General features: G+C 51.1%; 2 protein-coding genes across 3 annotated transcripts; both read right to left on the bottom strand.

Moving 5' to 3' along the window:
• Window positions 1–93: 93 nt before the first annotated feature.
• Window positions 94–5,559, bottom strand: SPAAR (small regulatory polypeptide of amino acid response). 2 transcript variants are annotated; one of them, XM_065908275.1, is made up of 2 exons: window positions 5,475–5,559; window positions 94–1,829 (listed from the first exon to the last, which is right to left on the bottom strand). In XM_065908275.1, exons 1-2 carry the CDS (start codon window positions 5,546–5,548, stop codon window positions 1,265–1,267), a joined length of 639 nt encoding a protein of 212 aa, XP_065764347.1. In that variant the 5' UTR covers window positions 5,549–5,559; the 3' UTR covers window positions 94–1,264. The 2 variants fall into 2 exon arrangements, 1 of the variants encoding a protein (XP_065764347.1); XR_010659529.1 differs by lacking the exon at window positions 5,475–5,559 and adding an exon at window positions 2,312–3,871 and having other exon boundaries at window positions 1,694–1,829.
• Window positions 5,560–5,635: 76 nt separating this feature from the next.
• HRCT1 (histidine rich carboxyl terminus 1) lies at window positions 5,636–6,650 on the bottom strand. The gene has a single exon (XM_065908276.1). It carries the CDS (start codon window positions 6,456–6,458, stop codon window positions 6,111–6,113), a length of 348 nt encoding a protein of 115 aa, XP_065764348.1. The 5' UTR covers window positions 6,459–6,650; the 3' UTR covers window positions 5,636–6,110.
• Between the last annotated feature and the right edge of the window lie 7,852 nt (window positions 6,651–14,502).

Below are 14,502 nucleotides of genomic sequence, written 5' to 3'. Positions count from 1 at the left end.
GGATGGAGACAGGAGACTCAGAATTCTGCCTCCTTCAAAACGTTTGCTAAATATGGTCTGGCATGCATTTCATGGGTACAGAGAAAACAGCTCTTCTGTAAATAAAAACAGAACATCTCTTTATTTGTGATGCAAACAAGAGCTTTGTTACATACTGTCAATATAATATAACATTTTAACTTATTCGAAATAACCTTTCAGTTGGTGATTTTTCAGTCGTTCCTGGGTGACGCAAGTCACAGTCTCTAAGAATAGAAGTGACCCATAAGAATATAGAAATAAAGTCTCATGCAAATACATTTCAAAGTCTTCTTTCTGGCTTTCCTATTAATAAAACATCTGGTACTTTCTGTGACTCTTTTTCTCTTCTGTTTCCTTTTGTGGTTTCCCAACCCTGATTCTTGGGACACCCATAAAAGGATATGCATTTTCAATTGTAAAATGAATCGCCAGTTCCCAGGAAGCAGCCCTTTGGTTTCAGAATTTCAGGGCGGATTTCAGGTAACAGGTAGGAGGCAGGTCTCAGAAGTGGGCTCTGCAATGTGTGCGCAGGCAAGTAGCAAAATGACTCTCTTGGAACAAATAAAAAGTGGTTTCTGAAACTGTCCACTTGAGGGCGCTGCTTCCTCCGGTGGCAATCGAACCAGTGGCATCATAGGCATCCTGGGACATCTTGAGATAACCAACACTCTGTTCACAATGAAGTCCAGTGATATTTCACTGCGTCTTGTAGATCAGAGGAGCTGGCCCACCATGCCATCCAGTATTGCCTGGTCACTCACTCTCGCCCTCTTGTAAGCCCCACCCTGTGGGTAGGGTCCGGCTGAGCTCTCGGGGGTCAGAGCTGACTCCTGCTGGTCCCATCACCATAGATCTCCCAGGCTGGAGGGCATGGCCACCTGGAATAGGATGGGTCAGGAGTCTGCTGGATACAGGCTGGATAGGACAGAAATGCCAGGCTGGAGGAGTGGGTCACCAGAGAAGGCTTGCTGGGGGAAGAGGAGTCTGACCCGCAGCAGAGCAAATCCTGGGCTTTCCGGGTGGCTCAGTGGTAAAGAATCCGCCTGCTAATGCAGGAGACCCGGGTTCAATCCCTGGGTCAGGAAGATCCCCTGGAGAAGGGAATGGCTGCCCGCTCCAGTGTTCTTGCCTGGAGAATTCCATGGACAGAGGAGCCTGGCAGGCTACAGTCCATGGGGTCACAAAGAGTTGGACACGACTGAGCGCCTAAACAACAAGAGCAAATCCTGGGGGCTGGTAGATTTCACATGAAGGTCCAGAAGTCCCGGGCACCTGCCACTGGCTGAGCATGGCGACCTGGCCCAGTGAAGAGAGAAGCCTCCTGGCGAAACGTGGCCACAGTGAAGCTGGGGCGCGGGGCCCCCTGAGGATCCTGGCCCCTTGAGTCACAGCTGAAGCAGCAGAGGACGCAGGTGATGGCCACAGTGACCACGAAGAGCACAGCCACCATCCCGATCACTGCTGCTTCCATGGCCCTGTGTGGCCACGGACCACTGAGCAGCCCAGGGTGTGTTTTGGACCTCACTCGCTCCCCATCCGAAGCGAGGAGCTGCTGGTGGTGGCAGGTACCCTTGCTCCTCCGGCTGCTCTCCCTGTGGTCTTCTAAGGAGATGCTGGTCTGAGGCCCTGGCTGGTACCCGCTCTGGGCCGTTGGGCACCCCACATGGCTGTACTCTGACTTTAGTGGGCCTCTGTCACTTTTCTCAGTCTTAGGCCAGGCTTCCAAGAGCCGTGGGCAACTCCACTGGCAGCTCTGGAAGAAGCGCTGTCCTGGAAGACATAAGCTCAAGACTCCTTGGATGGAGGAGCTGGAAAGAGAGCGCAGACTTTGTTCAGAGGGAGCCCCGCTCAGCCCTCTGGTGACGCCTACGGATTTCAGGAGCGTTTGTACACTCGGACAAAAGACAAAACACTCCCCCTCCTGTGGGTCCGGGATGAGCCCAGACTCCTCCCTTGGAGGAACCTTGGGTCAGTCCTTGAATCAGCCCCACTACTGTCTCTTGAACCTCTGGCCCTGTGCTGGGGGCTGGGCCGAAGGAGGGGAGGAGGCAACGTCAGCTCTGAGTCAGATGCAGGGTCACCACGAGCGCCTGTCTCGTTGGCCTCCTTTTCTGCACGCACTGGGAGAGTGCTGTTTAGATGGGGCAGGTCACTCTCCGGGTGGGATCCCTGAGCCCTTCAGAACTCCTGTGGGCTCCTTAGTCCCATCCTCTGCTCCAGCCCCACCCCCAGGCCCCCCTGGCTGCCTGCTCGTGCCCGCTGCTCACACTCGGGTGCTGTGAAAACTTACCCCGGGCTTCCAGAGGGGCAGCTATGGCTGTACGCAGTGCCGGGGCCTCCTGACCAGATGGCCACCCCAGAGCCCAGGCCATGGCACGCTCATCCCTGGGTGCCTCAGCCTTGGTGCTGCTTGGGACAAGGCTCTGAGATGTCTGAGCGGCTGTGAGCACTTCCTGAGCTCCTTCCTCCAATTGTGAGTGAGGGCCCAGGACCCGCACAGCTGCCGGCCCCCTTGGTGACTGCACTCACCCCACCCCCCACGCACACCCATGCCACTCCAGCCCGGCCTCCTGCCAGCGTCTCTGCTTCACTGGGCCGGGGGAGTAGGGGTGAGCCTGGTCCAGGCCACTCTGTCTCCCATCCTCACTTGATCACAGCCTTTCCATGGCCAGCACCTCCTGAGACCACCACCACTGCCAGAAAGGAGGCTGAATTATTAACCCGACTTCATCCAAACCCTGAGAAAGGGTGTCATTACAGACAATAGCTCCAGGTATTAGACACAGCCAGGCACTATCTCATATAATGGTTCCAGCAACGCTGTGAAGTAACATTTTCTCTATTTTAGAGATAGTCATAGCCCATGGCCTGTTGCTATTAGTAGTGATAACTAGAGCACCAAATTGCCAAGGAGGGACTTCCCTCCCTTTCCTTCTAGTTCAGACCTCTCTCCAGATACCACCGCTCCACAGGGCAGTCGTCTCCTTCTATACATTTACTGATCAGAGTGTGAAGACCCAGAGATGGCCAAGGGCTAGCCCAGGGCCACATAGCCTGGATCCTTTTTAATTTCTCCAAGGCCCAGTGAACTTTCTTTGGTACTAGTGTTAGGAAATTGCTTATGCGCAGAATGGGAGAGTGACTATTTGGAGTAAGTGATACTCTGCCAAGTTCTCTCTCTTCCCCTTTCTAAGATAACTGGACAACCCACACAGAGGAGGAGCCCAGAGCCAGCTGGGGCTGCAAGAGGAAGCTGGACATCTTGAATTACTTGTATTAACTGGAGTGACCAGAAGCAGGGGGCAGGAAATATGACGAACCACTCTGTGGGCCTGTGGTTTCAGATTATCAGTGAATTGTTATCAATGAATTATCAATGTCAGCCAGTCACTTTGGGAGGTGGAGGGCACGAGGGGGACTGCTTGTCCTAAGGGTTTCTCCAGATATTTTCTTTTCTTGTGGATTTTGTAATCTTATGACAGACAGCCCCTACCCATGAGCCCCAGACATAACAGGGCTCTGAAAGATGTCTACCACTTATACATACATCTGTCTTCCCAGCATCCATCACTGTCAACTGGTCAGAGAAAAGAGCATGGCCCATACATTCCGTATATATACATATACATACATATACATGCACACAAACACACATAACCATATATATATATATATATGTATATATATATGCCTTATCACATGGCATGTGGGATATTAGTTACCCATTAGGGATTGAACCAGCACCCTCTGCAGTGGAAGCATGGAGTTTTAACCTCTGAACCACCAGAGAAGTCCTCCATAGATTCCACTTACATTAAGAAGGGGAAGGTGATGGCAAGCCTCTTGGCTCTCCCAGAGGATGCTCGAGGCCACACATAGGAAAGGCAGGCAATCCAAGGCTCACATCGGGCTCTGCAGAGGGATGAGGGAGGTCCAGGCTGGCGGGCTATCGACCTCCACACACCCCAACACTCAGCAGATGGGGTAGTAAAGCGGGAGCTCTCTCGGCAAGGCCCTAGAAGCTTAAAGGACTAATCCCTGCAATGTCCCACTAGTAAAGTTGGAAGCCCTCAAGCCCTAAGCTTCTAGTAGTGATGATTCCAAGTACATTTACTTTTTCCAGAGAGCATGAAGCCCTGGAAACCTTTCTCGAGCATCTGTCATGTGGGCTGATCCCACACTTGGGCATGGGGGGGCCCTCAAGAGTTCTCCAGTCTAGGAGGACAGGGGCCTTTGAATCTCTAGGGAAAGAGATTTGAGTGCATCGGCAGAAATGACAACAACAATAACAATAATAATAAATGAGAAACCCATAAGAGTGAATGACAAATTCTTCTTGGGCAAAGACAGAGAGGGGAACGTGCAAGATGTTTCCTGAGCCTAAGGACTGGAGCAGTGTGGACAGGACAGAAGGAACAGGAGGAGGCAGGAATCAGACCGGGGGCCTTGGATGGCCAACCAAGAGGCAGAGACTTGGTCCCAAGGGCAATGGGCAGGCTGCAGTGTGAAGAGGCCTCGCAAAGTGGCAGGGCTGGAGGTGTGCAGACTTGGAGGGGTTGTGGCAGGAATCCGGATCAGGGATGAACTAAGGGTAACCACAGGGTAAGGGAGGAGAGGCTGATACAAAGAGTGCTATAGACCCTGGATCCTCTTTCCCAAGCCTGAAATCTGGCCTTGCTATCAGTGAATTTGCCTCCCTCTCCCCGCCTCCCACCCCAGGCCTCATAGAGAATCACCGGGGAATAGAAAAGAAACAGGACATTCTGTTCCAGTGAGTCAGCCACCAGGCCCCTGACTTTATGGCCTGTTCTCCGGCCTCTCCCCACCGCCTCGCCTGGCCCTCAAGCCTCTCCCCCTCCCCTTCCCACCCCAGTTCACAGGACTTCCTTCCTCACTGAAGGCCTCAGAACTGGATTCCGTCCTGGCTGCAGAATCCTGTCAGCTGCCCTGGGGTAGCTGGGAACAGGCTTTGACAAGAAGCGTCTGTCACCTATCTCATCTTAGGGAAGGGGAAACTGAGACTCCGAGGAGCAAGCCCTCTCCCAGGGCCACCCAGCAGCACATTCTCCCTCCTAAACTCACAGCCACACACAGACTCCAGCCAGCCACAGACACATACACACACACACACACAGACACAGACACGCACGCACACACACACACACACACACGCATCAGTGGGGTCAGGCTGGCTGAGACTCAACACCTGGATGAGAAACCCTGACCAGTTTACCAAAGAAACGTTCATTCAGCGCAGCCTCGCAGGGGCCTTCTGCAGGCCCGGAGCATAGTCTGCCCTAGAGGTGGACCGGACAGAGCCCTGGGGGCCAGCCTGGACGGCCTCGCTCCTTCTCTCCGAGCCCCACCGGTACACAGAGAGCCGTCTCTGTGCAGGGCTGCCTGCAAACCCTAACCATGCCTCCCATCAGAGCTCGGGCCCCAGGCCTTCTCACCTACTGTCCACGGAGCCCAGCGGAGCCGTCCAGTCTCCCCCACGGCAGGGCCCACTCAGACATTCACTTCCCATCAGAGAGGGAGGTCCAGGGAAAGGCAGGAACAGGCCTGGCCGCTCCCTCCCTCCCACTTGAGTTACAATCAAGAGCCTCTTCACAAAGCTTCTTAATGGTTTTTATTTTCTTGGATTAAGGCACCACTGACTTGACTGTGCAGCCTCACGACCTCCTTCAAACACAGGGGCATCGCCAGGGCCCCTCCCAGCTACCTTGCCAGCCAGAGGCCTGGTCATTGAGAGCGAGCAGGGCACACCTGCCCATCCGCACACACCAGCATGCCTGCACCAACCGGACAGGCGGTCCACTCTGGTGCCCCTCGGGAGTTAAGGTCACAAGGTGGTGTCTGCCCCGAAGGACCGCCAGCACCGCCTGCGCTCAGCCCGTCCCCCTCCTGTGTGTGCAGGGCCAGCCCTGGCGCTCCTCCGCTCTCCTCCGCAGCACACGGGGCGTGGAAGGTAGACGAAGCCCAAGCAGGACCCGGTGTTCCCTGCAGAGAGGCGCCCTGCTGCGTGGGAGCGTCGGCAGGTCCACTCGTCTGGCGACGGCAGGGCAGGCAGCGGCTGCCCTGCACGGGCCTCAGTGGCGGCCTCGGTGGGCACGGGCGGCGTGGTGGGCGGCGTGATGGTGGGCATGGTGGTGGGCGAGGTGGTGATGGTGATGGTGGAGGTTCGCATGGGGCATGTGAGACACGTGGCCAGCATGGCGGAAATGGTGCAAGTGTCCCAGGTGGCCCCGGCCTGAGGAGATCCACGGCCGGGCCCACCTGATGCGGTTCCTCCTGGCGGCGGGGCGGTTCCTCTCCATGTCGGGCTCCTCCTGTCTGGAGTACAGGCAGGCGGCCAGCAGCAGCAGCAGCAGCAGCAAGGCCACCGCCGTGCCGACGATCAGGCCCACGAGGGTCGTGCGCTGCAGGAGGTCCAGCATCTGGGAGCTGACAGGGCCCTCTGCGTGGCGGCTCCGCACTGCTTCCTCCCCTCCAGCAGCCTCTGCTCAGCCCTCGCGGTCACTGGACTGTTTTCTCTGCTCCTGTGGGTTGGAGAGCAGCCAGGGAATGTGGGTGCAGCCTCTTTGGGTTGCAGCTGCCAGCTGAGGGGAGGCCCGGCGACTGTTAACTCTGGGGAGGCCCAAGTGAGGCTAGGTGGGGAGAGAGGAGCTGGAAGGAGGGGCCTCGGGGTGGGGGGAGAGCCCAGAGGCTAGAGATAAGAGCCTGGGCCCCCATCCCTGCCACCCAGCCGGGTGACTGGGCCAGCCCGGTCCCCTCCCTGGGCCTCAGAGCCCTCCTTTCTTAGAGACAGCACAGCACGCTAACTAAGATCGTGGGTTCTAGAACCACATGACTCACCAGCCCTGTGACTGCGCATGTTTCCCATGCTCGCTGCCTCAGTTTCCTCATGTGTAAAAGGGTTCATTAGAGTATATTTCCTAGTAGGGTTTTCTGAGGATTTAAGGAATTAGTGTTTATAAGGCACTTAAACCAGGTCTGGACACGTTTGCCACTGATATTGAGTGAGTGAGTGAAAGTCACTCAGTCGTATCCGACTCTGCGACCCCAAGGACGGTAGCCTGCCAGTCTCCTCTGTTCAAATTATCCAGGCAAGAATCCTGGAGTGGGTTGCCATTCCCTTCTCCAGGGGATCTTCCCAACCCAGGGATCAAACCTGGGTCTCCTGCAAGTAGGGCAGATTCTTTACCACCCAAGCCACCAGGGAAGCCGCCGATATTCAGGCAGTGGAGTTTGGCCCAGATGGCTTGGGGGGACCGAGCATCATCTGGGAGACCGTGGCTCCCTGCCCTGCAGCCCACAGAGGCCGCGGGGGCTGAGTCACATTCTGTCCTGCAGAATGTCTGCTCCTGCACTCTTCAGGAGCTCAGGCCAGCCCGGCAGGCAGGAAAGCTGAACAACTGTCTCTGCAGCCTCAGTCCTGCTGGGTCTGGGAGCCGGGTGTCAGTGTAGGGCTGCAGGAGGCAGGAAGCTGGCCGCTGAGGTCAGAGAGGCCAGGCCCCAGGGTCAGCCTCCTGCTTCCCAGTCAACAGGCTCAACTGCCCATACACGGCAGGCTCCCCGCTCCATCCGAAGCTCCCCACCCGACAGTCAAGACACACCATTCCTGCCTGGGGGAGAATTCACAGAGCAGGCAGGACCTGAGCAGTTGCAGATCCCTCTGCCCATGCAGTCCAGAGCCCTCTGTTCATCTAGACAAGCACTTATCCATCCCACCACACGGCCAAGCGGCCGGGGACGGTTGCTTGCTATCTTTCCAGGCAGCCCCTCCCATTGTGGGCTTGTCAGGCTGCTCTTACAGTCCTTCCTCACATGCTGCAGGGTCCCCCCCAAAGCCACAGCTCTGCACCTCGCCCTTGAGACCATGGGTGCCCAGGGGACCCTCCACAGAGAGCCCCCACCCCGCCCCCACTCAGTTCTCTGCCACCCAGAGAAATGCTTCCAGCAGCCTGCCTCCTGGTGACCTTGGACACACCCCTTCTCTGCAGCCTGTTTCCTCCTCTGGAAAAGCGCCAGGGCAAGAGGTGACCTCTGGGGACCCTCCCTCTCTGACCTGGATCTGAGATGAACTGTCTCAGGGAGGCCCCAAACCCTTAGTGCAAACCTCCTCTGGATGAAAAGATCAAACATTCCCTTCAACCAAATTGGACTCTGGGGGCAGAGGGTTTAATGAGTCCTGGGGTTCTCCCCCTGGGGTGCAGGGTGGAGGGAGGAAGCCACTTGAACTTTTAATGATGCTCAAGTGAGCATTCCCTCCTGCGGCTTCTGGAGGCCCAGGAGGCCAGCTGCCTCCCCTGGGGGCCCATTAAGGAGGGAAGTCTGCTGGAAGGAGGAGGAGGAAGGCAAGCAGAACTTTCTCCTACTTGGGAGCGTCTCCCTGCGGCCCCAGCCCTCACCGAGAGCTGCAGAAACTGATGCCAGAGGAGGGAAGGGGCTTGTCTGAGTTTCCCCAGCCTCAGGGGCTATGCTGGACAGCATGTAGTCAAGGCAGCAAGACTCCTGGAGTGAAGGCCGGGCTCCTGAGTGAGAGTCTGAGATCAGCTGGGGACCGTCCACAGTGATAACGGAAAGGACGTGCGGATACGGATGACTCTGGTGGGGAAGGGGTTTCGGGGCTTCCCCAACACCACCCCCACATTTATTTTCTCAAGTGCACAGTCACTCCCTATCCGGACAGAGGATGCCATCCTAATGTGGGCATTTGATTTGAAGCTTTGGGTACTCAGGGAGATATCGAGACCGTGGTCCTCCAGGACATTACAAGTGACTGAGACTTCCTTGGAGGGGTTGCGGACAGATGACCTTACAGGATACGTGACTGTGTGTTCCCTGCCCCGAAAAAGCTTTCCTGGGGCGTTGTCACTGTATTTCTCCCTTAAGGCTGGGGCTTCTGCACACTCCACTGGCAGCCTTTCAAGCTGAGGGACCAGAGTTCCGGACGATACATATGGCTGATGGGGCAGCCTTTTGGAGTTCATATCATTAGCTTCATGATGTGATATGAAGGTGCCCCCAACCCTAATCTCTGCATATACTTGCCTGCATGTGAACACGTGTAAACCAACATTGCATTGAAGCAAATTCATGCACCAAGAGCTATGTGTACACACACTTACGCACAAGTACACACAAGCTCCCTAAAAGCTCGCAAACTTGTGCTGGTCCTAGCTGCAAGTGGGTTTTGATCGTCCCACAACAGCAACCTTTGTTTTCACCAATTGGTAGCACCACCTAGTGGTGACACTGTAAATAAATCAGTTTTGTATTCAGACTTGTTGAAAGCGGTAGTTCCCTGATCTTTACTTACAGATCATAATCTGAAACCATCCACTTAACTCTTCTCTGTTTCAAATTCTGACCAAGAACATGTAAAGAATTTCTGCAATACATAGTGCAGGTGGAAGCAGATCAATGGATGTATTGACTAAGGAAGGGCATCCCTGGGAAGCCCGATGGGGGTGCTGCCCCAGCAGAGCCACTCTCAGCCCCATGATAGACACCAGGGCTATGCATTAGGATGAGGTTGGCACAGGCTGGAAGCAATTTTGGTGATGCTGGGAACTGTACAAGCGTCTGCTTGCAAATCAGTTGGCCAAGACTTAGCCCAATGTTTGGTTTGCACATAAAAGCAGAGACACTGGTCAGAAGATTCCTAACCTATACACTCACTTAGAGAAAGGAGACATTCCTCCAGCTAACCTTGAGCTGCCTCCATAAATCCTGAAAGCAAAGTTGCCTAGCATAGCAGCAAACTTCTCTCAAGAGCCCTCCCCTGCATTAATCATGGCCAACTGGATGCCCGCACCTAGAAACTAAACCATAAACAAGTGGGCCTGGAACCAATATGCTTGAAAATAATCTGCATAGTCTTGCCTAGAACCACTTCAAATTCCAATCCCTCTAGGGATCTAGGGGTCCCTCTAAAGAAAACATAGATCTAGGTAGGTCCTTCTAAAGAAAAACTACTAGACATATGAAGAAAAATACAAGGTATCGTGTCTTTATTAAGAGAGTTGCTAAAAGCCTGAAAACAGGGACTTAGTAAAATTTCCAAATTTATCTTCTAAATAATATTTGAAAAGTTAATTCATAAACAAGTTTGGAAAAATATGCAAAATTTTACTTTCAAATTAAAAACCAAATCAAGAAAGACTGCTTTGAGAACCTTCCCTGTAACTCTGAAAAAGACCAAAGAAAGAAAGAAATGCCCAGGAAATGAAACACAGCTGGCCTTTAAACAACAGTGGGGAAACAGGGCACCAATCCCCACGCAGTTGAAAATCAACTTTGTAGGTGGCCCTCCATATCTGGGGTTCTGCACCTGAGTCAGCCAACCATGGATTGTGTAGCACTGCAGTATTTAGTACTGAAAAAACAATATGTGTAATGGATTCATGCAGTTCAAATACATGTTGTCTGAGGGTCAGCTCCATACTTGTATAATAGACATTCCAGAAGTGGAGAAAAGAACCTGTGGAGAAACAACTGTTAAAGAAATAAAGAAAATTTCCTATCTGAAGCATTGTCTTTTGATGAAAAGTTGCCCTGGGCACTAGGCAAGCTATCTGAAGAGGCCAGGCCAAGCCAAACCAGCAAGGTATATCCAGGTGAAAATTGAATAGGAGAAGTGTTATGTGAAGAAAATGTATAACAAAGCAAAATGGTAGACCACTATGGAAACAGTTTAGCAGTTCCTTACAAATCTAAACACACTCTGTCTATCATCTGATCCAGTAATCACATTCCTTGGTATTTATCCAAAGGTAAAACGTATGTCCCTTCAAACACCTGCACACGGACGTTTGTAGCAGCTGTATTCATAACTTCCAAAACTTGACAGCAGCTAAGATACCCTCCAGTAGGTGAACGGATTGAAAAGCTAAGTATATCCAAACAATGGAACATTATTCAGCTCTAGGAAAAATGAGCTGTCAAGTCATGAGTAGACACAGAGGAATCTTAAATGTGTATTGCTAAGTGAAAGAGGACCATCTGAAAAAGCTACATACTATGTGATTCCAATTGTATAACATTCTGGAAGAGGCATAACTATGGAGACAAAGAATCAGCGGTTGCCAGGAGGCAGTGAGGAGGAAAGGATGAGTAAGCAGAACGTAAAGGATTTTTAGGTCAAAGAAACTCTTACGTATGTCATCATAATGTGGACATATGTCATTATACACTGGTGAACCGTTAGAATGTACATCAGCAACAGTGAGCCCTGAAGTTACCCAGGGACTCTGGGACTCTGTCAGTGTAGGTGCATCAATTGTAACAAACGGAGACGTTAATAGCGGGGAAGTCTCTCTGTACATGGGGCGGGAAGTACATGGAAACTCTCTCTACCTTCCATTCAACTTAGCTGTGAATGTAACCTGCTCTAAAAAATAAAGTCTACTTTAAAGAAGAATAAGGAGGAACTTCCCTGGTGGTCCACTGGTTGAGAACCCAGCTGCCAATGTGGGGCCCATGGGTTCAGCCCCAGAAAGATCTACACGCCGTGGAGCAGCTAAACCCGTTGGCCACAACTACTGAGCCCATGTGCTGCAACCACTGAAGATCTGCACCTAAAACCTGTGCTCGGAAACAGCAGAAACCACTGTTAACAAGTCACCCGTGCACCTCAACCAGAGAGGAGCCCCCACGCACTGCAACTAGAGAAAGTCAGTGCGCAGCAGTGAACACCCAGCACGACCTTAAATAAGTAAATGCCATTTTAAAAATAATTAAAAAAAAAAAACAACTAAGGGAATAATTCTAGAATCAGCAGAAACTGTTTAAACTGTGTCAAAGATTAGAGAAAGAAATCTTTTAAAATTTTTAAAATGTATATAATTTACTTTATACAACTAGTGTAAGCCTGAGACACCCTCACAATCACAGTACAAAAACACTGCAGACAAACCTCAAAATCCTAAAAAATAAATAACATATTTGTACGTCTAGCAGAATATTGAGAGACTAATACTCCATACACAAGTAAAGTTTGTTCCAGGTAAGTCAGGTGGTTTGATAATTTTAGAAATCTATTGTTGGAATTACTTAAATAAAGAGAAGAAAAAAGTAAAACCATATAATCATCTCAACAGATGGCAAAAACACATTTGATAAGGTTCACTAGGCATTCCTGGTAAATTTTGCAAACGAACAGAAAAATAGGGTACTTTCTTAACATGATTGAAAAGAAAAATATCTCAGACCAATAGCCAATATCATGATTAATGGTAAATAAATCAGGCATTCCCATTAAAATCAGGAACAAGCAAGCATGCTACCTCTCACCACTTTTACTTAGCTTAGTATAGTTAAATAAGAGCATAAAATAAAAGGTAGAAAATTTAAAAGAATATGCTGGAAAACTTCACAGTAACGAGAGTTTAATGAATAAAACTTTCATATAAAAATACGAAAAGCAGTGACTTTCCTATATAACAGCCATAACTAATTCAAAAAGTCAGAGAATAAATACATCAGCAATGAAAATTATAAAATGTCTAGCAATAAAATTAGCAAGAGCACTTACTAATGGGCAGAAAAAAAGGCACCGCATTCCCGAGGGCTGTGAAGGAAAGCCCGAGTAACTGGAACAGCTGGGTCTGACCAGGACGACCCCCTGTTATAAGCCCGTGCTAAGCGCGGGGAAAACCAGTCACGTGACCAACATTCGCTGGGATCTGCTGGGTTAGTTGTTACATGTGACAAAGGAATTTTTTGCAACATATTAATGTGCTGTTTAATTTTGCCTTTCTAAACATGGAACTTCCTACTTCATTGGGGCATCCATCAGGAGAGAGATTTAAATGATTACAGAAAGTTTACACAGAGGAGTTAACATGCAATCTCTGACATTTAAAGTAGGGCTTCGTCTTTCAGGTCAAGCCATTTTCCTGAGAGGATCTAAATCCTTTTTCCTCCCCCTTTCAATATACTGAGTGAAGAAACAAGCTGAGGACCCAGCCCATGACGTTCCCCGATAATGCAGAAACCACCCCGTCCCACAAATAAGAGCCAAGTAGCAGAGGTGTGAAACTCTAAGGAAGATGAAGGCCATGCTACCCAGGGCCAGGGGAAGACTTGTCTCCTCTTTTTTTTTTTTTTTTTTCAGTTGTGGAGAGATCTTTAGTTTCAGCGAAATCTTTAGTTCGGTGAGAACTCTTAGTTTCGGCATGTGGGACCTAGTTTCCTGACCAGGGATCGAACTCAGGCCCATTGCATTGTGAGGTCAGAGTCTTAACCACTGGACCACGAGGGAAGTATCGACACAGCCCTTTTCCAACTGTACCTTTTAACACACATGGGGCAATTGTGACCCCAGTCTTTGCTATGGGCCTTTCTGGTCTATCAAGCTCTTTCAGCAACACGGAAAAGTACATAGGGTAGGTGTGACAATTATTTCTGCTTTAGAGGTGAAGCAACCATGGCTCAGAGAGGTTAGCTATCTTGCCCAAGGTCACACAGCTTATAAGGGTCAGAGCAAGGATTGACTTCAGAGCATACACAAAGGGGGTAATTAAAGAAGTTTCCATGAAAAGATACTATAAAAAGCTAGGGGCAGGGCTCAGGGAACCGACAGAGGACTAGAAAGCAACTCCAAGTGTTATGACTTGAACTAGGTTCCCCAAAGAAGATACATTGAACCAGAAGCTCAGAATGTAACCTTATTGGGAAATAGGGTCAGGAATTCCCTGGTGGCCCAGTGGTTTGGACGTTGTGCTCTCACTGCCAAGGGCCAGGGTTCAGTCCCCTATCTGGGAACTAAAATCCCATAAGCCACACGGCTCAGCCAAAAAATAAAAAAGCACTGCTTCATGGCAGGTATGATCAGCAAAGATTAGATTATCCTGGAGAAGGGTGGGCCGTTAATCCAATGAGTTGTGTCCTTCCACCGAGATACAGAGAACTATGCCCTATGACCATGGAGGCAGCAACTGGAGGGCTGTGCTCTGAGCTGGGGTCCCCCACTGGCCGCCAGAAGCTGCAAAGAGGGAAGATGGATTCTCCTCTCCAGGTTTCAGAGGGAGCTCAGCCCTGCTCTCACTTTATTTTGAACTGGTAGCCTTTGGAACTGTGGGAGAATACATTTCTATTCTTTAGAAAAACATACACAATAGTGTTGCTGAACGAGGTTTGTTTTGCCCAAAGTGCGTGCCAAGTCGCTTCAGTCGTGTCCGACTCTTTGCGACCCCATGCACTGTAGCCCTGCCAGGCTCCTCTGTCCATGGGGGTTCTCCAGGCCAGAAAACTGGAGTGGGTTGCCATGCCCTCCTCCGGGAGATTTTCCCAACCCAGGGATCGAACCCTCATCTCTTTTTGGCAGGCAGGTTCCTTACCACTAGCGCCACCTCAGAAGCCCAGTGAGAATGCTGAGATGAGAAAATGCTGAGATTTGCAGCAAAGAGGTTTGTTTACAAGGCAGCCAAGCACGGGGAACAGGTCTCAGGTGTGCCTGCCCAAGGCCAGGGGTCC

This window comes from Muntiacus reevesi, chromosome 17 (genome assembly GCF_963930625.1).
Source record: "Muntiacus reevesi chromosome 17, mMunRee1.1, whole genome shotgun sequence".
NCBI lineage: Eukaryota > Metazoa > Chordata > Mammalia > Artiodactyla > Cervidae > Muntiacus > Muntiacus reevesi.
The sequence above is the reverse complement of the archived record's forward strand: the minus strand, read 5'-3'. Positions and strand labels throughout refer to the sequence as shown.

Bases quoted from the DNA above. Each gene is read 5' to 3' on its own strand.
- SPAAR (XM_065908275.1), bottom strand. From the start codon at position 5,548: ATGGGAAGTGAATGTCTGAGTGGGCCCTGCCGTGGGGGAGACTGGACG. The intron at 1,830-5,474 runs GTGAGAAGGCCT...CTCTCTTTCCAG, and splicing joins CTGGGCTCCGTGGACAGTAG to CTCCTCCATCCAAGGAGTCT.
- HRCT1 (XM_065908276.1), bottom strand. From the start codon at position 6,458: ATGCTGGACCTCCTGCAGCGCACGACCCTCGTGGGCCTGATCGTCGGC.